Source organism: Sapajus apella, unplaced genomic scaffold, assembly GCF_009761245.1.
Source record: "Sapajus apella isolate SASKATOON/1434 unplaced genomic scaffold, GSC_monkey_1.0 scaffold33, whole genome shotgun sequence".
NCBI classification, from domain to species: Eukaryota; Metazoa; Chordata; class Mammalia; order Primates; family Cebidae; genus Sapajus; species Sapajus apella.
Genome location: NW_022436973.1, coordinates 8,789,746 through 8,812,255, shown reverse-complemented (window position 1 = coordinate 8,812,255; position 22,510 = coordinate 8,789,746). Strand labels below are relative to the sequence as shown.

Below are 22,510 nucleotides of genomic sequence, written 5' to 3'. Positions count from 1 at the left end.
TTTTTTTTTTTTTCCGGAGATGGAATCTTGCTATGTCACCCAGGCTGGAGTGCAGTCGCGCAATCTCAGCTCACTGCAACCTCCGCCTCCCAGAGTTCAGGCAGTTCTCCTGCCTAAACCTCCCTAGTAGCTGGAATTACAGACGCCTGCCACCATACCCGGCTAATTTTTGTATTTTTAGTAGAGGCGAGGTTTCACCATGTTGGCCAGGCTGGTCTCGAATTCCAGACCTCATGATCCACCCGCCTCCCAAAGTGCTGGGATTACAGGGGTGAGCCACCGCCTGGCTTGCTTGCTTTTTTTTTTTTTTTTTAAGACTCATTCTGGCTCTGCCGGCTCAGGCTGGAGTGCAGTGGGTCTTGGCTCACTGTAAACTCCGCCTCCCGGGATTAAGGGATTCTCCTGTGTAGCTGGAACTACAGGCGCATGCCACCATGCCCGGCTACTTTTTTTGTATTTTTATTAGAGACGGGGTTTCACTGTGTTAGCCAGGATAGTCTCGTAGGTCTCCTGACCTTGTGATCCGTCGGCCTCGCCCTCGGCCTCCCAAAGTGCTGGGATTACAGGCATTAGCCACCGCGCCCCTGAAACATTCATTTTTGTGTGTGTGTGTGTGTTAAGAACATTTCAAATCTTCTAATCTTCTAGCCTTTCATTTTCCTTGTTTTTGTTTTTGAGACAGGATCCTATTTTTGCTCAGGCTGAGTACTCCTGGGCTCATGCAATCCTCCTGCCTCAGCCTTCCAAGTAGCTGGAATTATAGGCAGGGACCACGAGCCTAACAAACTATTTTGAAATATACAATAAATGAATGTTAACTATAGTTACCCTATTGTGCTGTCAAACACTAGAACATGTTGTTTCTATCTAACTGGACATGTGTACCCATTAACCAATCTGTCTTTGTCCCCTCCCACTTCTCCCACTCTGGTAACCATCATTCTACTCTCTACTTACAGGAGCAACATTTTTAGCTTCTACATATGGGTGAGAAGATGTAATATTTTTCTTTCTGTACCTGACTTATTTCAGCTAATATAATGACCTCTGCTTCTGTCCGTGTTGCTGCAGATGACAGGATTTCATTCTTTTTTATGGTTGAATAGTATGTCATTGTGTGGTAATACTACATTTTCTTTATCCATTTATCTATTGATGGAAACTTCGCGAATTCCGTATCTTGGCTATTGTAAAAATAGTGCTGCAATATGAACATGAGGATGTAGGGATCCCTTTGATGTACTAGTTTCCCTTCCTTTGAATAAATACCCAGTAGTGGTATTGCTGGATTGTATTGTAGTTTTGTTTTTGTTTTTTTAAGAAAGAGTCTTGCTCTGTCACCAGACTAGAGTGCAGTGGCACAATCTTGGCTCACTGCAACCTCCACCTCCTGGGTTCAAGCAGTTCTCCTGCCTCAGCCTCCCAAGTAGCTGGGACTACAGGCATGTGCCACCATGCCCAGCTAATCTTTGTATTTTTAGTAGGGACGGGTTTTCACCATGTTGGTCAGGCTGTTCTCAAATTCCTAACTTCGTGATCCGCCCACCTCGGCCTCCCAATGTGCTGGGATTACAGGCATGAGCCACCTTTGCCTGGCCCCTTATCTCTTAAAAAACAATATCAGGTAAGGTCTATTGTCCAGGCTGGACTTGAACTTCTAGGCTCAAGCAGTCTTCCCACTTCAACCTCCCAAGTGGTTGAGACTGCAGGCACTGCCAACGCACCCAGCAGTTTATAGTTTTTTTAGGAAAACTCCATACTATTTTCCATAATGGCTAATTTACATTCCCACCAACAGTATATAAGAGTGCCCTTTTCTCCACATCCTTGCCAGCATTTGTTATTTTTTGTCTTTTTGATAATAGCCACTCTAACTCGGGTCAGGTGATACGTCATTGTGGTTTTGATTTGCATTTCCCTGATAATTAGTGATGTTGAGCATTTTTTCATATACCTGATAACCATTTATATATCTTCTTTTGAGAAATCTCTGTTCAGCACCTTCCTTTGCCCACTTCTTAATGGGATTATTTGTTTTTCTGCTGTTGAGTTTGAGTTCTTGCATATTCTGGATATTAATTAGTCCCTTGTCAGATGAATGGTTTGCCAATATATTCTCCCATTTCAGAATGTCTCCTCACTCTGTTGATTGTCTCCTTCACTGTGGAGAGGCTTTTAGTTTAATATGGTCTCATTTGTCCATTTTGTTGTTGTTGTTGTTGCCTATGCTTTTGAAGTCTTAGCCATAAAATCCTTGCTCCAGTCGCTGAAGCATTTCCCCTATGTTTTATTCTAGTCATTTTATAGCTTTGAATCTTAAATTGAAGTCCTTGATCCATGTTCAGTTGATTTTTGTATCTCATGAGAGATGGGGGCCTAGTACCATTCTCCTACAAATCCAGTTTTCCCAGCACCATTTATTGAAGAGGATATCCTTTTCCCAATGTATGTTCTTGATGACTTTGTCAAAAATCCGTTGGCTCTAAATACGTGGATTTATTTCTGGGTTCTCTGTTCTAGTCCATTGGTCTGTGTGTCTGCGTTTTTATACCAATATCATGCTTTTTTTGGTTACTACACCTTTCTAGTATGTTTCGGAATCAGGTAGTGTGATACCTCAAGCTTTGTTCTTTCTGTCCAGGCTTGCTTTGTCTTTCTGAGTCTTTTGTGGTTCCAAACAAATTTCGGGATTGTTTATAGGCAATACTTGCACACAGTAAAAAAATTAATGATGTGAAAGGATCTAAGAGAAAAATAAAATTCCCACTCTCCTAACCTCTAGTCTCAGTCTTTTCTCCTTTAGAAACAACCATTATTGTTCTTTTCTTTTCTTTTCTCTTTTCTCTTTTCTTTTCTTTTCTTTCTTCTTTCCCAGACTTGACCCTCCCAAGTTCAAGTGATCCTCCTGCCTCAACACCCCAAGTACCTGGACTACTGATGCATGCCACCATACCTGCTAATTTTTTTTTGCATTTTTTTGTAGAGATGTGGTTTTGCCATGTTGCACAGGTTGGTCTCGAACTTCTGGTCTCAAGTGATTCGCCCACATTGGCCTGCCAAAGTATTAGGATTTCAGGCATGAACCACTATACCCAGCTGTTTGTTTCTTATACGTCTATGCAAGCACTTATATGGCCCCTCTTTTTCTTATATAAATGGTAGCTTACTACAACCTGTACTATGCGATTCTGTGATTATACTCATAAAAGCAATACAAAGTTAGATTTTTTTTTTTTTTTTTTTTTGCTTTGGATCTTTCATTGTGTAAGTATAGATGCATATTTTAACTTTTTTTTTTTTTTTTTTCCCAGACAGAGTTTTGCTCTTTATTTCCCAGGCTGGGGTGCAATGATGTGATCTCAGCTCACTGCAACTTCTGCCTTCCAGGTTCAAGGGATTCTCTTGCCTTAGCCTCCCAAGTAGCTGGGATTACAGGCATGCACCACCATGCCCAGCTAATTTTGTATTTTTTTTTAGTAGAGACTGGAGCTTCTCCATGTTGGTCAGGCTGGTCTCGAGCTCCTGACCTCAGGTGATCTGCCTGCCTCAGGCTCCCAAAGTGTTGGGATTACAGGCATGAGCCATCGCACCTAGCGAACTTTTTTTTTTTTTTTTTTTTTAGACAGAGTCTTGCCCTGTCATCCAGGCTGGAGTGCAATGGTGTGATCTCAGCTCTATGCAACCTCCGCCTCCCGTGTTCAAGTGATTCTCTTGCCTCAGCCTCCCGAGTAGCTGGGACTAAAGGTGCATGCCACCACGCCCAGCTAATTTTTGTATTTTTAGTAGAGACATGGTTTCTCCATGTTGGCCAGGCTGGTCTCGAACTCATGACTCAGGTGATCTGCCCACCTCAGCCTCCCACAGTGCTGGGATTATAGTCATATTTTAACAATTATTAGCCACAGCATATTTTAACAATTTGAAGCAGTACCAGAGGATATAATGTAGAAAGTTTATGTGGTCCCTATCTTACCACCCCATGGTAACTTCTTTTGGCAGTTGTGTGTGTTTCCTTCCAGATTTGTTTGGTACATATATTAGATGTTTATTAGATGAAACTGGAATATATATATTTATACATGTTAAGTTTAAGGCTGAAGTGGAGAGATGCTTGAAACCAGGAGGTCAAGGCCACAGTGAGCCATGATTGTACCACTGTACTCCAGCCTGGGTGAGAAAAAAATAAGAGAAAACAGAAGTTGACTTTAAGATATATGTGTATATATCTTATTCTGCAGCTTGTTCTGTTTACTTAAATATATTCGACATTTTTCTGGGTTATATGCAGGTCTGCTTCATTCTTTTAACGGTCTGTGTAGTATCCTAGTTCCATATGTACATTAGGTGGTATATAGTTTTTTTATTCCAGACACTGCTGCAGTAACTGTTCTTGTTCTTTTTGCACTCATGTTAGTGGTTATGTAGGATAGATTCCTAGAAGCAGCACTTTTGGCATGTGTATTTTACATTTTAGGTGGAAACTGACCTTTAGAATAATGTTATAAAAATTATCTGTAATTGGCCTGACGTAGTGGCTCACGCCTATAATCCCAGAACTTTGGGAGGCCAAGGTGGGCAGATCACTTGAGGCCAGGAGTTCAACACCAGCCTGGGCAACATGGCGAAACTGTCTCTACTAAAAATACGAAAAGTAACCAGAAGCTGCGCGCTTGTAATTCCAGCTGCTCAGGAGGCTGAGGCACTAGAATCACTTGAGCCTGGGAGGCGGGGGTTGCAATGATCCAAGACCACACCAATGCACTCCAGCCTGGGCAACAGAGGAAGACTCTGTCTCAAAATAAATCAATAAAATTTAAAATTTTAAAAATCACCTATAGTTATCCTCATCCAGTTTTATTCCACCACACAACTATTTTCATCTTTGTGTGTTCTACTTCCTCTTTTGTTCACTTATGCATTTTTTCCAAGATATGCATGCTGGGTTTGGGGGTGACTTTTTTCTGTTTTTTTTTTTTTTTTTTTTTAGACGGAGTTTCACTCTTGTTACCCAGGCTGGAGTGCAATGGCGCGATCTCGGCTCACCGCAACCTCCGCCTCCTGGGTTCAGGCAATTCTCCTGCCTCAGCCTCCTGAGTAGCTGGGATTACAGGCACGCACCACCATGCCCAGCTAATTTTTTTTGTATTTTTAGTAGAGACGGGGTTTCACCATGTTGACCAGGATGGTCTCGATCTCTTGACCTCGTGATCCACCCGCCTCGGCCTCCCAAAGTGCTGGGATTACAGGCTCGAGCCACCGCGCCCGGCCTGACTTTTTTCTGTTTTAATTTCTAAAAACATTTAAATTTGTTGCCATGTCATCTTTATGATTAACTACTTAGTGACTACATAATACTCAGTGAAATAGTTGTGTCCTCATTGGCCAAATCATTTTACCTGTGTACATTTGGGTTGCTCCCATTTCTTTTTTTAGAGACAGAGTCTCTGTCGCCCAGGCTGGAGTGCAGTGGTGCAAACTCAGCTCACTGCAACTTTGCCTCCCAGGTTCAAGTGATTTTCCTGCCTCAGCTTCCTGAGTAGCTGGGATTACAGGCATGTATCATCACACCTGGCTAATTTTTGTTGTTTTTATTAGAGATGGGGTTTTGCCATGTTGTCCAGGCTGGTCTTGAACTCCTGACCTCAGGTAATCCACCCGCCTCAGCCTCCCAAAGTGCTGGGATTGCAGGCATGAGCCACCACACCTGGCTGCTTTCATTTTTTAATTAGTAGAAATAGTGCTGTGATGATGCTTCTGTGAATGTCTGGTTTTGTTTTAACTTATTAGATTATTTCCTCAGAATAAAATTCTCAGGAAAATAATTTCTGAGGCAGAGGGACCAATGCTTTTATGTCCTTGCAGTATATTCAATATATTGTCCTGTAGCTTTTTCAAGATTGTTTTGCCCATGTACCTGCCAGTTTTGTAATAACAATACCAGCATTTAAAAAGAAACCTTAGGCTGGTCGTGGTGGCTCACACCTATAATCCCAGCACTTTGGGAGGCTGAGGCGGGCAGATCACGAGGTCAAGAGATCAAGACCATCCTGGCCAACATGGTGAAACCCCGTCTCTACTAAAAATATAAAAATTAGCTGGGCGTAGTGGCACACGCCTGTAGTCCCAGCTACTCGGGAGGCTGAGGCGGAAGAATTGCTTGAACCCAGGAGGCGGAGGTTTCATTGAGCCGAGATTGCGCCACTGTGCTCCCGCCTGGTGACAGAGCAAGACTCCGTCTCAAAAATAAATAAATAAGAAAGAAAGAAAGAAAGAAAGAAAGAAAGAAAGAAAGAAAGAAAGAAAGAAAAAGAAACCTTAGCATTGCTATAATTTTTATCTTTTTCTGTTGTTTTTTTTTTTTTTTTTGAAACGGAGTCTCGCTCTGTTACCTACGCTGGAATGCAATGGTGTAATCTCAGCTCACTGCAACCTCTGCCTCCCGGGTTCAAGCGATTCTCCTGCCTCAGCCTCCTGAGTAGCTGGGATTATAGGCATGTGCCACCATGAGGGCTAATTTTTGTATTTTTAATAGAGACAAGTTTCACCAGGCTGGACTCAAACTCGTGACCTCAAGTGATCCAGCCATCTCAGTTTCCCAAAGTACTGGGATTACAGGCATGAGCACCATGCCTGGCTGAATTTTTCATTTATTTGTGAGGAATGATGACCATGGTTTGATGTGTTTGTAATTTCTCGTAAGCATATTTTCTACTAGTATTCTTTTTGCACACTACCTGCTGGAGACTTGCTATTGTCCTTAGTCATTTCGTGTGATGTTTTTGGATTTATTTTGCCTATTATATTTTATGCAAGTATTTTTCTATCCTATTAGATTCATTATTCTTTTTTTTTTGGAGACGGAGTTTCGCTCTTGTTACCCAGGCTGGAGTGCAATGGCGCGATCTCGGCTCACCGCAACCTCCGCCTCCTGGGCTCAGGCAATTCTCCTGCCTCAGCCTCCTGAGTAGCTGGGATTACAGGCACGCACCACCATGCCCAGCTAATTTTTTGTAGTTTTAGTAGAGACAGGGTTTCACCATGTTGACCAGGATGGTCTCGATCTCTTGACCTCGTGATCCACCCGCCTCGGCCTCCCAAAGTGCTGGGATTACAGGCTTGAGCCACCGTGCCCGGCCTAGATTCATTATTCTTATACAGAAGTTTTATGTTTAGCGGTCAAATTGGTCATAGTTCTTCCGTCAGTCATTTACTTCTAATGGTCATCCCTCCTATGCTGTGCCAGTGGATACTCCTGGATCTTTATTGCTGCTCTTTTTCCATCTGTCCGGAATGTGCACTTGGGAACTAGAGAATTGGGGCGCCTTGTTTCCATCAGCCCATTGCCTGTTCTTTCTCATCATTTGGTTCTTGGCTTAAAGATTACATACCTGTGGCTGGGAATGGTAGCTCATGCCTGTAGTCCCAGCACTTTGGGAGGCCACAGCAGGTAGATCGCTTGAGCCCAGGAGTTCATTTTTTTTTTTTATTCTTTTTGAGATGGAGTCTTGCCTTGTTGCCCAGGTTTGAGTGCAGTGGCCCGATCTCATATCACTGCAACCTCCACCTCCCGGGTTTAAGTGATTCTCCCACCTCAGCTTTCTGAGTAGCTGGGATGACAGGCATCTGCCACCACGCCTGGCTAATTTTTTTTGTATTTTTAGTAGAGATGGGGTTTCACCATGTTGGCCAGGCAGGTCTTGAACTTGTGACCTTGTGATCCCCCCGCCTTGGCCTCCCAAAGTGCTAGGATTACAGGCATGAGCCACCATGCCTGGCCATGAGCCCAGGAGTTCAAAACCAGCCCGGGCAACATGGCAAAACCCCATCTCTGCAAAAAATTAGCTGGGTTTGGTGGCACACCCTGGTAGTTCCACCTGTTTGGGAGGCTGAAGTGGGAGGATCACTTGAACCTGGGAGGTCAAGGCTGCAGTGAGCCGTGATCACACCACTGCACGCCTGGGTGACAGTGAAACCCTAGCTCAAAAAAAAAAAAATTATATCTCCTCAGGAGTTCCTGACCACATTAGCCAGAGTAGCATCCCTTGCCCCACTGCCTAGTCCCTTTATCCTACAAGAATCTTGTTTACTTTTTTAAGTCTCTTTCACCAGAATGTGAGCTTCTTGAGGTCAGGGACCTCCTCAGTTGTGGTCACCAGTATACTCGGCTCTTCTGTCGACCTGCTATCTTGGGCAAAACCCTTCTCCTTTCCAAACCTGTTTCCTCATCAGTAACATGGAGATCATACTAATCGTGAATGAGAGTTTCAGAAAAGAGCATGTGTCTGAAAGCAATATATAACTCATAGTAGGTGCGGGGTAGAGAAATTATACCTGTGTGTCCTCCCATTCCTGATAGATGTATGTTTGCTTTATTTCTTTTTCTTTCTTCCTTTTTTTTTTTTTTTTTTTTTTTGAGGAGTCCTGTTGGCCAGGCTGGAATGCAGTGGTGTAATCATGGCTCACTGCAGCCTTGACTTCCTTGACTCAAACAATCCTTCCACCTCAGCCTCCCAAGTAGTTGGGACTACAGGCACACGACATGATGCCTGGCTAATTTTTTTTCTCTTCTGTAAAGACAAGGTTTCACCATGTTGCCCAGGCTGGTCTCAGACTCCTGGGCTCAAGCAGTCTACCTGCTTCAGCCTCCCAAAGTGCTGGGATTACAGGCATGAGCCACTGCTCCTGGCCGTGTTTACTTTTGTTTGTTTGTTTGTTTTTGAGATGGAGTCTCGCTCTGTCGCCAGGTTGGAGTAGGTGATCTTGGCTCACTGCAACCTCCACCTCCTGGGTTCAAGCAATCCTCCTACCTTAGCCTCCCGAGTAGCTGGGACTACAGGTGCATACCACCACACCTAGCTAATTTTTTGTATTTTTAGTAGAGATGGGGTTTCACCATGTTGGCCAGGCTGGTCTCAAACTTGTGACCTAAAGTGATCCGCCTGCCTCGGCCTTCCAAAGTGCTGGGATTACAGGCATGAGCCACCACACCTGTCCCATGTTCACAGTTAGACAGCCAGATCTTGTGTCTGGTTCTCGTTAAATTTTGGATCTTAGCTCTTTTTCACACTGTGGAGTGTGAGGCCATGTCCCCCTCTTGTACCTAAAAAGATTGATTTCATGAAACATAGTTGCAGAAATGCTTTTTATTTGTTCCTTCAGTATTCATTGAGCCTATCCTCTGCAAGGTACTGGAGCTGTAAACTCTGGTCTGATTTCCTGGCAGGGTGCTTTGTGTCTGGAGGAGGAGATGAACATGACCTAAACAGTTGCACTGCATTGTGGTCAGTGCTGTGAAGGCTGGGGACCTTCACAGAAGCAGAGGGGCTGGTGTCAGAGAAGCCTCCTGGCGGGAGGCTCTGGAGCTGAGTCCAAAGGGTTGGGAGGTGGTTACATCAAACAATGACTGAAGGAGGGAAACTTGTTTCCTTCAGACCAGCGGCAGTACCCGGCAGGGCAGGGGTGGGAGGCTCCCGCAGGCTCTGTTTGCCCCCTGCTGTCCATTCTCCACACAGCACCCAGAGCCGTCTTTTGGAAACATCAGGTGTTGTCACTCTTTACCTCAAAACTTGACAGTGGCTCCAGAAATCATACCCAGTAAAAACCAAGATCATCACTTGGTCTGCCAGGCCGTCTGTGGCCTGGTCCCAGCTCCCAGCTGCCGCCCCTCCCCTGCTCCCTACTCTTCAGCCATACTGGCCCCATTGCTTTTCCTGAAAATGTGCCAGGCATTTGCCCACCCCAGGGCTTTTGTGCTTGCTCTTGGTGCTGTCTGGAACACTCCCTGGAAACCAGCATGGCTAACTTCCTCATTTCCTTCAAAAGTCTACTCACTATAGCCTTGGTGAGCCTTCTCTGATGATGTATGTCATATTGCATCAACCCTGCATTCCAGATCCCATTTCCCTGCTGACATTCATGTTTTACTTCTGTTTTGTTAATGTCCTACCCCCAACCCCCTCCCACAAATGTCAGTTTCATAACATGGGATTTTTTGTTATATTTTGTTCACTGCAGCATCCTCAGGCCTAGAACAATGTCTGGCACAAGGAAGGTTGCCGTGTAGTTACTGAATGAGTAGCAGTCTTAGCAAATTTCATCTTTTTCAGCCCCCCTCTCCAATCTCTGGGGGATATTTTGGACTTAGAGTCTGACATTTTTGTTTTTACTTTTTTACCCCTTTCTTTCAGGGTTGATTGCAGATTGATTGAGCTGTCCTAAATTGTCATCCAAGTTCTTACATATTCTTATTCTGACAACGTTGGGTGCATCAGAGCCCTGTATCATAGGCTTCAATTGGTTACATAGATGGGGGTTAAAATGTTTTTAAATAGAAACAATACAGTAGAATGAAAAGGACTGTTTTGAAAAAAAAAAAAAAAAAAAATGAAACCTTATCTATAATTCCTTGCTCTTAATGTGGCTCTTTTTTTTTATAATCTCCTCTAGCCTTTTGTTTTCTTGTGATTGCAGTCACCAAAGCACTTTATTTTTCATTTTGCTGTTTTCACTTAACATTATAATACACAGCTTTTGTGATGGTATAACATGGTCTAATCACCATTGGTAATATGTGTATTACATTCCTATTAGTGGATATTCCATAACTTACTTGGCCTTTTCTCTAATTGTTGGGCATTTTTAGTTCTTTCTGCATTATACTATTGCAAATGTCACTGTACTTTGGTACATGATGAATTTTCAGGATGGTGACCAGGGCAGACTGAGTACTGTATAGCAGTAACCACTGTTGTGCCCCACTCCTCCCCTTCAGAATAGCCCCTGCCACACAGTAGGAGCTCAGTGAGTGTGTTGACTGACATTGGATCTCATACATGTGCGACCCGCTACATTGTACTCTCATGTCCACAGAGCCCTGTCATCGTACCCAGGCTCCAGATCTTAGAGGCGTCAGGCTATTTGGCACTTTACAGGAGGAACTTGTTTACCCTTCCCTCCTGCATTCGAGAGTATTCTTCTGTCACAGGGGAGTGGGTGGCAGTGACTGGATTGTCAGCCTTATGCCTTCCAGAAAAACAAGAATTCATTGTGCAGTCTCCACCCAGTGTTGAGGATTCCCCCTCCCAACTTGTTAGTCCCTGGGGGTGATGAACTGTTTTCTTTTGGTGAATGAAGCCTCTGTTTCTAACAACTCTCAGGCTTTGAGGGTCTTCTGACTGGATTCTAGACCAGTCTGGAGGGGCCACCTGAGATCAGGTGTACCTCAGGCCCAGTTTTCATCCACAGGAAGAGTTAGGCCTACTTCAGTGAAGCAGGCGTTTATCACACTCCCAACTCTGCAGACCTTTGTAGAGTCTCTACGAAATAGGCATAGTACCTAATGCATGTCCCAGACAGGCACAGCTAGGGACTGGGGAGTCACAGGTAGGCAGACCCCATTGATTGGGGGATCAGGGCTTTGTGGAGGATGATGTCTTAGATGGTCTAAGACATCTGTTTGTTGGATTTCAGCAGAGAAGAGGCCTTGTGGGGTAAAAAGATGTGGAGACAGGGAGATGTGTCACAGAGCTAGAGAGTGGAGGGAAAGGTAGGACAGGTGGGAGGGACAGGCCTGGCATGGCAGAATGAGGACCCAAACTTCAACTGCCCCTCTGCTACAGATGCTGTGTGCAGGAGTAGCCCACCTGAGCATTTTCTGGGTAATCGAGATCAATGAGCCCCTTTCCGAGACATACTTCTCATAACTGCTGTGTATCATACTATCTCAGATGCCTGCTGAAGTCACTGAGTCTATCCTTATATGCTGTTTGGGCCACACCACAAATGACAAAGTTTTGTTGTCCTGTTAAGACACCACTCTCTGGGTTTTCTTAAATCATCGGAGTCCTGTCCCCAAGCTATGCCAAATATGTTATGTGAGTCATGGACGTGTATATACATGGGAATGGTGTTATATTCTGCTCCCCAACAGCTGAGGAGGGTGGGATAATAGTGCCTGGTGGGCAGAGCGCCAGGAGCAGCCTTGTCCCACGTAGGAATGTGAGTAGGGGTGTGAGTGGATGCTCTTGGGCACTGGTGGTGGCCGGAGGAGCACGTCAGATCAGCCTGGGGAGCTTTGAGGGGGTGCCAGGTGCCTGTATTACTTGTTTGTTGTTGGAAGACAAATGTGTGATTCATCTGCCTGGGGCATAAGGAAGTTAATCCTGCCTCTTGGCCTCTCCTAACCTTGGTCTGTTTTTCTGGTAGGCAGAAGTGGAGGAGACACTGAAGCGACTTCAGAGCCAGAAGGGAGTGCAGGGAATCATCGTGGTGAACACAGAAGGTACGCCCTCCCTTCCTCCTGCCATGACTCACTCCCAGGCAGGCCCAGGCCCAGAAGCAACCATAACAGCATAGCCCTTGCTATTTACTAAGCCCTTCATGAACCGAATCTTTTTTTTTTTTTTTTTCTTTGAGGCAGAGTTTTGCTCTTGTTGCCCAGGCTGGAGTACAATGGCACGATCTCAGCTCACTGCAACTTCTGCCTCCTGGGTTCAAGTGTCTGTCCTGCCTCAGCCTCCCGAGTAGCTGGGATTACAGGCATGCACCACCACACCCAGCTACTTTTGTATTTTTAGTAGAGATAGGGGTTCGCCATGTTGGTTAGGCTATTCTCGAACTCCTGACCTCGTGATCCACCCACCTCAGTCTCCCAAAGTGCTGGGATTACAGGCTTGAGCCACCGTGCCCAGCTGAACCGGATCTAATAAGCCTTTTTAATTTTTAATACCTTCAGTGTTCTTTTTTTTTTTTTATTTTAAGGCTAGTCAGGTGAAGCAGTGGGAGTGGAGAAGGGACAAAGAAATCAGTAACTGGTTGTGAGCAATTAGTGTAAACACTACTGCACTTGAACCAGCCACCTCCAGTGTCCTCACAAAGGGAAAGTCCACTCAGTCCTACCACCCTGACAGATCACACTCCAGTCTTCCGTGCTTACTCAGCCTTGTCCAGCACAGTTCCTGAGGACCATAATCATAGTTGCTATCCTTTGGCATACATTTACACATGAGCTTTTTAAAATATTGCTTCATGGTTTATATAAGCAGATTTTTAAAGTGCCAGTGCAATGTTCATTAGCCCAGTTTTGTTGTTTCTACCTTTTAGTGAATCCATTAAGTGGGTATTACATACCCATTTGTGTTGATTCTGCTTCACTGGCTGGATAGTTCTCTAGTTCACTTCTCTGTACCTGCAGCTTCCCCGCCACAGCCCTTTCTGGGTGGGAATTTATATAGGTAGAAGGGTACAGATACTAATTTTCCCAGACTGCACTGGACAGGGAAGGAGCTAACATTTTTCACACACCCGCTCTGTGCCAGGCTTCTGGCTGATGCTCCACGTACTCTCTTATATTCCTTAAAGCAGCCCTGTTGTGTGCATTTTGCAGTGAAGAAAACAGTCTAGAAATTTAAATTGATCTGCCTGCCATCATAGAATCGAGATTTAAATCTAAGCCTGTCTGAGTGCGCTTGTGCGCTTTCTCCCACACCATGCTGTAAGGAACCAGAATGGCCCCCAGGCTGTCACGCACCAGGCAGCAGTAAGGACAGGGGCTCTGGAATCCAGCAGTTGTAAGTTTGAATCTTGCCTCTTCCCCTGACTAGCTTTGTGACCTTGCCCAAGTCGCTTAAGCCTGTAAATGGGGATAAAACTTATATCTACCTTATAAGTTGAATAATAACTGAGAATGAACAGCATAAAGCAGCTAGTCACCATCCATATTGAGCTGTGAGGCGTTTGTTCATACAAACCCTGATTTACCTGATTGGGTTCCCCTGCTGGGTTGGGGGCATCCACATGCTTCATGCCGCTAGGCCACAGTGTTTCCCAAATGTATTCATGCTTTGAAATCACCTGGGGCTCCTGTTAAACATAACTTTCCAGGCTTCTGTACCAAAAAGTCTAATTTATTAGGGCCAAAGCAAGACCCAGGGAATCTGTGTGTTTACCAAGTGTCCCAGGAGATTCTTATGATCAGACAAGTTTAGAAAATTCTGCTTTAGGGGATAGATTCTAATCAGAGAGCTACAGGCCTAAGATTCACAGCAGTTCTGTCACCTTCCGAAGGCTTTCCCTTGGAGAGACTGCCTCTGATCATGTGTCCAGGGCCGTGTTCCTTAAACCTAGGGATCCTTTGCTCTCCCTGGAAGTAGAGGTAGAGGCTGGGGTTCCTGTCCTCCATTTCAGTCAGAGCACACACACTGAACCATCAGCTTGTGATTCTACATTGGTTTTAATTCGGGAAGGGGTTTGGCCAATTTAAAAACTACCTACTACTGAAAAAAAAAAAAAAAAAAAAACTACCCTACTACAGTTTACAAAAATAACGTAAACCAATTTATGTGAGGCTGGGAGGAGAGGAGTCCACTGAGACACTGTTGCTGTTAGCAGCAGTGTGGCCAGTGAAGGAAGACAAGGGCCATGCCTGACTCACCTCTGTTCCTGTGTCATTCACCACAGGCTGCAGAGTCAGGTCACTGAACATTAAGTGAACCAACCACAGTGAGTGTTGCCATCAGCTCCTTTGATTTGGAAATTCCGAAGGACTGTGTTCAAAGGAAATAATCCCAAAGGAAAAAGCCCAAAATTGTTGCAAGCATGTTAGATGCCATAATCAGTAGATTAATAATTATTATAATGGCTGGGTGTGGTGGCTCACACCTGCTCCCAGCACTTTGGGAGGCCTAGCCAGGAGGATCATTTGAGCCCAGGGGTTTAAGACCAGCCTGGGCAACATAGTAAGACCCCCTACTCCACAAAAAATGAAAAATTAGGCAGTCGTGGTGGTGCACACCTGTAGTCCTAGCTACTCAGGATGCTGAGGCAGGAGGATTGCTTGAGCACGGGAGTTCAAGGCTGTAGGGAGCTCTGATTGCACTCCAGCCTGGGCAACAGAGCAAGACCTTGTCTCTTGAAAAAAAAAATAAGTAATAATGGAGTGTGTAGGCCCTTCAGTGCCCAGCCCAGGGGCTGCTCCCACAGGCCAGGATTGACAAGCGGCCCTGTGGGTAGAGGTGATATAGAAGTACCTGTATCTGTCACGTGCCTGGCCCTCTGCTGGGCACAGTTTGATTACGTGTTTCTTGGCTGCCTCACAGGGTAAACATTGTGGCCACCTTTATGGACACACATGGACATCCCAAGAGGTCAGGCCATGCCCAGTCGCTGGACACCCCCACCCCACCGCAGCCCCAGTTCTCTAACCCAGTGTATTCAGTGGGCTCTAATTTTTTCAGTGCTCTTAGAGAGCCTCTTATGCATGATGTCAGTCTAGGCGTTGTTTTGGAAAAGCAGAGTTCTCAGCAATTCCTACTTAAGCAGAATGAAGGCCATCAAGGGCAGCAAAGTAGAGGTGCTGTGTCTTTGGATAGAATGTCAATTTCCAGCTGGATGCGGTGACTCACACCTGTAATCCCAGCACTTTTGGAGGCTTAGGTGGCAGATCACCTGAGGTCAGGAGTTTGAGACCAGCCTGGCCAACATGGTGAAATCTCATCTCATCTCTACTAAAAATACAGTTACAAATACAAGTTAGTTGGACGTGGTGGCAAGCGCCTATAATCCCAGCCACTCGGGAGGCTGAGGCAGGAGAATCACTTGAACCAGGGAAGGCGGAGGTTGCAGTTAGCCAAGATCGCGCTACTGCACTCCAGCCTGGGCAACAAGAGCAAGACCTTGTCTAAAAAAAAAAAACAAAAAAACACCACAATGTTGATTTCCAAGTCAGCAGAGCCCTGGCAAACACAGAGCTAGACAGAGCATGTTCCCCAGCCCTGCCTAGTTCTGATTAAACTATGTGGTCATTTCATTCACAGGAGACCAGGAGCCCTTGGGACACTGTGGAGGCCGGACCAGGCCCCCTGCTCAGGCTGCTCCTGATCAGCTGGGTGGCCTGAGGCAACTCCTTTCCCCTCTTCAGCTCCCAACTGCCTCGAGTGCAGTGATGGTCCAGGGAATCTCTTTTGGGTACCTCTTGCTTCAAGACCTGAAAGACTTTTGTCACTAAGAGAGAAACCTGGGACTGGACATTTTGACTCTAAGGAAACAACCCCAGGGGCCAGCAGCCCCAGCTGTGACCCCTAGGCTTCCACCCAGACCCGCAAAGGAGAGGTTCTCATTCTTGCCTTAAAACTGCCCCTAAAGCCAAACCTTCACTGGGGAGATCTAGCCCCAGCTGCTTACCTTTTAGATACCAGTGAATGCTGCTTTTTTGTTTACTCATGGGACTAATCGCACCATACCTGAGAACATGGAATACAGAATGAGCCCACCTGGCTTTGAGTCCGGGCCCTACTTACTTAGCAGCTATGTGGTTCGGGCATAAGCCACTTTCTCTGTTAGGTTTCTCATTTGTAAAATATAGATAATTCTGCCTTCCTCTATGGGAATTTTTTAGAATAGTGCCTGGCATAGAATGCCTATGAATGTCTCAGTAAGAGTGTGTGTGTGTGTTTCTGTGTGTGTCTGTGTGTGTCTGTGTGTGTGTGTGTGTGTGTGTGTGTGTGTGTGTGTCTTTAACATGTGTCCCATTCTCAGGGCACCCACATCAGTGTCTCGTTTACATCTCACACAGTGACCCTGCAAGGCAAGGGTTTGCCCAGTTTTCAGATGAGAAACCCAAAGCTGAGAGAGGTGTGGGAAACTGGCCAAGGTCACCCAGCTGTGGGTGGGTGTGGTCAGAACCCAGGATCTGGGTTGGTCATACTTCCTGCTGATCCATGGGGCCTTTAAGCCCCCTGAAGCACAGATATTATTTTACAGATAAGGCAGTGGAGGCTCAGGAGGTTTTATCACTTGTCCAAGCCCGCATAGCTATGAAGGGGCAAAGCTGAGTGTCAGGTCAATTTGGGGCCCTGTTAATCTGGCCATAGCTACCCAGCCTAGGAATTGGCTAAAGGCAGTCATGAGACTGACCTGCTGGGTGCAAGAAACTGGCCCAATCTTGTTTTCTTAGGGCCCCAGGAATGCGATGGTGGGCAGAAGGGGGTCGTGATGGCTCCTACCCCATTGCTGCCCCATCGTGGGTAGATTATAATGGATGCAATAATTACTGCCATCCTCAGGAAGTTTCACCTATAGAGAAGGCCTCACAGCATCCTACCATGCACATTGTGGCCATCCAGGAGCCAGCAGAAGCTGTGGTGACCTGGTCATCTTGTCTCTTGCAGACAAGTGATGATGACAGCCTGTTCCCCTGACTTCACTTGGCTCAAAAAGTCTCTGACTCACCTGCTTCTTTTGCCACCATGTCCTCTTCTGCCCACCCTCGCATTCCTCGTGCCCTAGGAGATCCGGCCAGTTTCTTTACCACCCAGCCGGTCAGCCTGATAACTAACTGCCTTTGGCCAACACCTAGGCTAAGCAGCTGTGGGCCAGATAAGCAGGGTCCTGGGCCCCAAAGCTGGCCACTTACATATGAGGAGCCTCTTGTGCCACATTGCTCAAGTGCCTGTCAGCTGGCAGGCTCTTGGGGCTCATGGATGGAACCTTCTGCTCATATGTCACAGCCAACTCACAGGTACCTGCTGGCCCAATTGAGCCACGTTCCTTACCTCTGTGACAGTAGGCACTATCCAGTGAGTAAGGTCTATTTAATGGTTCATCTCAAGGAAATAGTCCTCCAAACAAAAGGTTTGGTACACAGTGATGTTCATTGCCCAGATAATTACACTGGTAACACACCCACCCCCTAAGTAGCCAACAACAGAGGCTGGGGAGCTCTGTGGACTGCCCACTCAGTGGGCTCTTTGAAAGAGGTAACAGTGCTATTTACAAAGGGTCAACATATGTTTCATGTTTCTGTGTTTGTCATACACACATAGAAACATGCTTTAACTTGGGCACACAGTCATGTGGACAGTGTGTTTACAGCTGGACCCCAAGCCTCCCTTGGGTGGGAACGGTGATGGTTATATCCCAACACAAGTTGACTTTTTCTCTTCTACTTTTTGGTATTTAGAAATTTATAAGGCCAGGCGCGGTGACTCATGCCTATAATCCCAGAACTTTGGGAGGCCGGGGTGGGTGAATAACCTGAGGTCAGATGTTTGAGACCAGACTGGCAAACATGGTGAAACCTATCTCTACTAAAAATACAAAAATTAGCTAAGCATGGTGGCAGGCGCCTGTAATTGCTGCTACTCGGGAGGCTGAGGCAGGAGAATCGCTTGAACCTGGGAGGCTAAGGTTGCAGTGAGCTGAGATCATGCCACTGCACTCCAGCCTGGGCCACAGAGCAAGACTCTTTCTAAAAAAAAAAAAAAAAGAAAAAAAAAGAAAAATTTGTAAAAGTGCTTCCTGGTTTGGGTTCTAAGCATTATGAAGAGTCTCCCTTAAAAAAAAAAAAAAAAAACTTATTTTATTAGTTTTTTATTAAAAACCTTATTAGTTTTTTTAAAAACACTTATTTTATTAGTTTTTTAATCTGTGTCTCTGCTTGAGTTGGAGCTAGTCTCTCCTTTTACCGCTGGGAACCAGTCAGCCCTGGGAAAGGAACCCAGGAGTAAGCCAGCAGGCCTGTGTATGAATCCTGGCCCCACTCTGTGACTACTGACAGTTCGCCTCACTGCTCAGAGCCTCTTGGTGAATGATATGATGTTGCCACCCACAGAATAGTTCTAGGGCATGGTGCTGGCATGCTTTGGGTGCACAGCACCATGCCTGTCACATAGCAATCCCTCTGAGGATGGCAGCATTGACTGGTAACTGCTATTCCAGTTCTCTCCAGTTAGAGATGTGGGTGGGAGCTCAGCAGAAGGGGCTCTACATCCTCTCAGTCTCCGTCTGCTTTCCCCTCAGGCATTCCCATCAAGAGCACCATGGACAACCCCACCACCACCCAGTATGCCAGCCTCATGCACAGCTTCATCCTGAAGGCACGGAGCACCGTGCGTGAAATAGACCCCCAGAACGATCTCACCTTCCTTCGAATTCGCTCCAAGAAAAATGAGATTATGGTTGCACCAGGTAAGGGGTCTTCTGCCTCCCCACGTAGGAACAGACCTCACGGCACATTCTCTGGTTCATCAGGAGGCCTGGCACAGTGGTGTCTCTAGAAGATCCAAGCAGGGCCCAAGGAGTTGAAGGAATTGGGTTATTGCCTCACTGCCTAGCCGGACTCCCGGGGGAGATAGACACGTGAGCATCACACGTGTCTCACTGCCTTGATAGGGGGAAATTCAAAGGCATTTGGGACATGGAAGAGGGTGTGACCAGGCCTGCTGAGCTGTCTTGTCTGCAAAGGCTTCCCAGAAGAGGGGACATTGGAGCTGAATCTTAAGGATACCAGAAGCAGTATGAGCAAGGTGGAGGGCAGAAAGCCACATTTGGAAGAATATTCAGTGATTCTGCTCCAAAATGTAAAAGTACTGTATCATTTTATCCTTGAAAACGTTCTCTGCCCACATGTTAAGGCCAGCCTGTCTTAGGCCCTTGCAGCCAGCTTTTCTTCCTGCACCAGAGCAGATGCTGTGTTTCTTTCACATGAAGTGCTTGCCTTGCATTTGGGGGCTGTGTGGTGCAACCAGTGCTGGTATTTTGGCCTTGGGATCATTCTCATGGTGAGGAGATGTTCATTCTGGCAGGGGCCCACAAGGATGGGAGCACAGGAGCAAACAACAGGGCCAAGTCTCCTGCCCAGCCCCCTTGCTCTCACTCATGGACTGGGGTGGCAGACAGAGCCTCCAGGACCATCTTTGCATGGTTACTTTTTTCTCACTCTTGCTTTTTTTTTTGAGACGGGAGTCTCGCTTTGTCGCCAGGTGCCAGGCTGGAGTGCAGTGGCGTGATCTCGGCTCACTGCAACTTCTGCCTTCCGGGTTCAAACAATTCTCCTGCCTCAGCCTCCCGAGTAGCTGGGACTACAGGCGCACGCCACCATACCCAGCTAATTTTTGTATTTTTAGTAGAGATGGGGTTTCACCATGTTGGCCAGGATGGTCTCCATCTCTTGACCTCGTGATCTGCCCACCTCAGCCTCCCAAAGTGCTGGCAGAAAGCCAGCATGAGCCACTGTGCCCAGCCTCACTCTTGCTTTTTTTTTTTGGCTGAGCCACATAGTTGAGTGTGCGTGCGTCACATATGCCTGTGATGGTGCACTTCCGCTGCAGTGCCGCTTATTGAGGGCATCAGGACGTGAGTGTGGAGGAGTGAGAGGTGAGACTTTGGTCCAGATTAGAGGGGATCACAAACACCTAATCCAGTTGCATGGACTTGATCTTGCAAGTAAGGGTTTTTAGGGCAGGAGGTGATAGGATTATGATTAGGGCCCAGATGAAGGAAGGCAGTGGGAGATCTAGGGACATAGAGTGCCCTGGGTGTGGGAACACAGACAGCGAGGAGGCTGGCCACAGAGTTCTGAAGTCATTTGATGGGAGTCAGCCACTCCCCACAGCAGACCAGTGTAGGTCTGTCCCCAGGCCTGAAAGGATGGGAATAAAGAACTATAGAGCCCACAGTCACAGCAGCCCACAGTCTCCCTGGGACACTCCCTAGAGGGGTGGGGACAGAGCAAGTCAATCACAGAGAAGGGCATAAGGGTAACTCCAGAGTCGTTTACTACAAAATCATGCTGTCCGTTGTGTAATGCCTGATCCATCAGGGAGAAAAGACTGTAAGAGGCCCAGAATCTTTTCCCAGGCCTGCCTCTCACAGGCATGACCTTGGGCAAGTTGCGGAACACTCCCAAATCCACATCTGTAAAATGTCAAGTAGGAAGTAGGAGACTGTGCTGTACTGATCTCCTGAGCCACCCTGCCTGGTTGAGTGTGTTAGCCTGGGTTGGGGAAAAAAGCCTTGGAATCAGATTTGAACTGAAATCCTTCCCAGAATGTCATGTTGTGTGGCTGCAAAGTTTCACTCTCCTAAAAGTCAGGCTGGGAGGCCAGGTGTGGTGGCTCATGCCTGTAATCCCAACACTTAAGGAGGCTGAGGTGATCGGATTACGAGGTCAGTTCAAGACCATCCTGACCAACATGGTGAAACCCTGTCTCTACTAAAAATACAAAAATTAACCAGGCGTGGTCGCACGTGCCTGTAATCCCAGCTACTTGGGAGGCTGAGGCAGGATAATTGCTTGAACCTGGGAGGCAGAGATTGCACCACTGCACTCCAGCCTGGGCAACAGAGCAAGACTCCATCTCAAAAAAATAAAAAAGTCAGGCCAGGAGTGATCTTCTACTCACCCTGTGCACAGCAGACCTTGTGCTCCCCAGTGGCCCACTGGGATTTCAGGATGTGGGGGAAGGGGGCAAATTATGTGATCTCCAAATCAGACAGATTCTCCACGGACAGTGTCCTTTGGCATAAAGCTCCTGAGAATGTCTCCTCCAGAAGGACAGCATCGTCCGAAAGCTGGTGGCCATTCAGGTCTCAAGTTGGCAGCAGTGGCATCTGCAGTTTGGCCCTGAAGACCCACAGGCATTCAGAACCCATGAGTGTGGTTGGTGCTTGAGTCCAGGATGGACAACTCCCAAGAAGGGGTTTCTCCTTGGGGTCCACAGGCCCTGAGGTCCCACAGCCTTGTCAGTGGAGGAGGATGAGGTGGCCTGTCTCTGGCCTTGGCAGAGCTCAGGTCCCACTGTCTCCCTGCCGCACACGCGCAGCGCTATGCTGGAGGACGGTGGCGCGCTGATCTCGTCTTACAGAGCATCCTTCTTTGGATCACCTTATCTGCATTTTTAAGTCCCTCTCCTCCACTTGACAGTAAGTTTCATGAGGGCAGGGGCTTGTAAGCACATAGTAAGCATCTAACAAATATCCGTTGATTAAATAAATGAATGACTCTGTAAACCTCCCTCCATTGCTGACACCCCACTATTGGGGGTCAGAGGTGGGGTCAGCAGTGGGAATGAGGTCAGGGATGTCTGTGGGGTGTAATTTTAGGATGAAAGCCAGTAATTTCACACTTTGACATACCCACTTTTATGTGGACAAGAAAAAATAATTGGGTTTTGGTGCCAGAACTCCTGTGGTCAGGAGCTACCATGCAGAGCCTAGGAGGCACTGGGGCTGAATTGCCTTAGGATGACTGCAGAGCACAGGACCCAGGGCTGGCCACAGGCGTAGAGCTAGCCTGGCTACTGCTGGAGGTGTCTATATGAGACTGTAGTTAGCACCCTACACATCATGGGCAGCCTGGAGCAGCCTGGCCCAGGAGGAAGATATCCACGCCTTCCTACCCACCTGACCTGACTCCATCCGGCTGAGGAGCTGCTTCCCAGGCTGCAGACAGCAGCAGTGTTCCAGACAGACTGGCTTTCCACATGTGTGCTAAATTCACCCCACCCTGGCTGCCCAGGTGAACAGACTCTTTTTCTTTTTCTTTTTTTTTTTTTTTTTTTTTTTGAGACAGAGTCTCTGTTGCCCAGGCTGGAGTGCAGTCACGCGATCATGGCTCACTTCAGCATCAACTGCAAAGGCCGAAGTGATTCTCCTCCCTCAGCCTCCCTTGTAGCTGGGACCACAGGCATATGCTGCCACATCCAGCTTTTTTTTTTTTTTTTTTTTTTTTTTT

At 46.7% G+C, this 22,510-nt stretch overlaps 1 protein-coding gene across 2 annotated transcripts in view; it reads left to right on the top strand.

Moving 5' to 3' along the window:
• The window catches only part of DYNLRB1 (dynein light chain roadblock-type 1), a 27,618-nt gene that overhangs the window by 1,393 nt on the left and 3,715 nt on the right, over positions 1-22,510 (top strand). Inside the window, exons 2-3 of one of the 2 annotated variants that reach the window (XM_032295205.1) lie at positions 12,205-12,280; positions 18,796-18,963. In XM_032295205.1, the coding sequence (XP_032151096.1) occupies positions 12,205-12,280; positions 18,796-18,963 (244 nt within the window). The remainder of the gene's footprint in view (positions 1-12,204; positions 12,281-18,795; positions 18,964-22,510) is intronic. The other variant, XM_032295206.1, reaches the window with a different exon arrangement.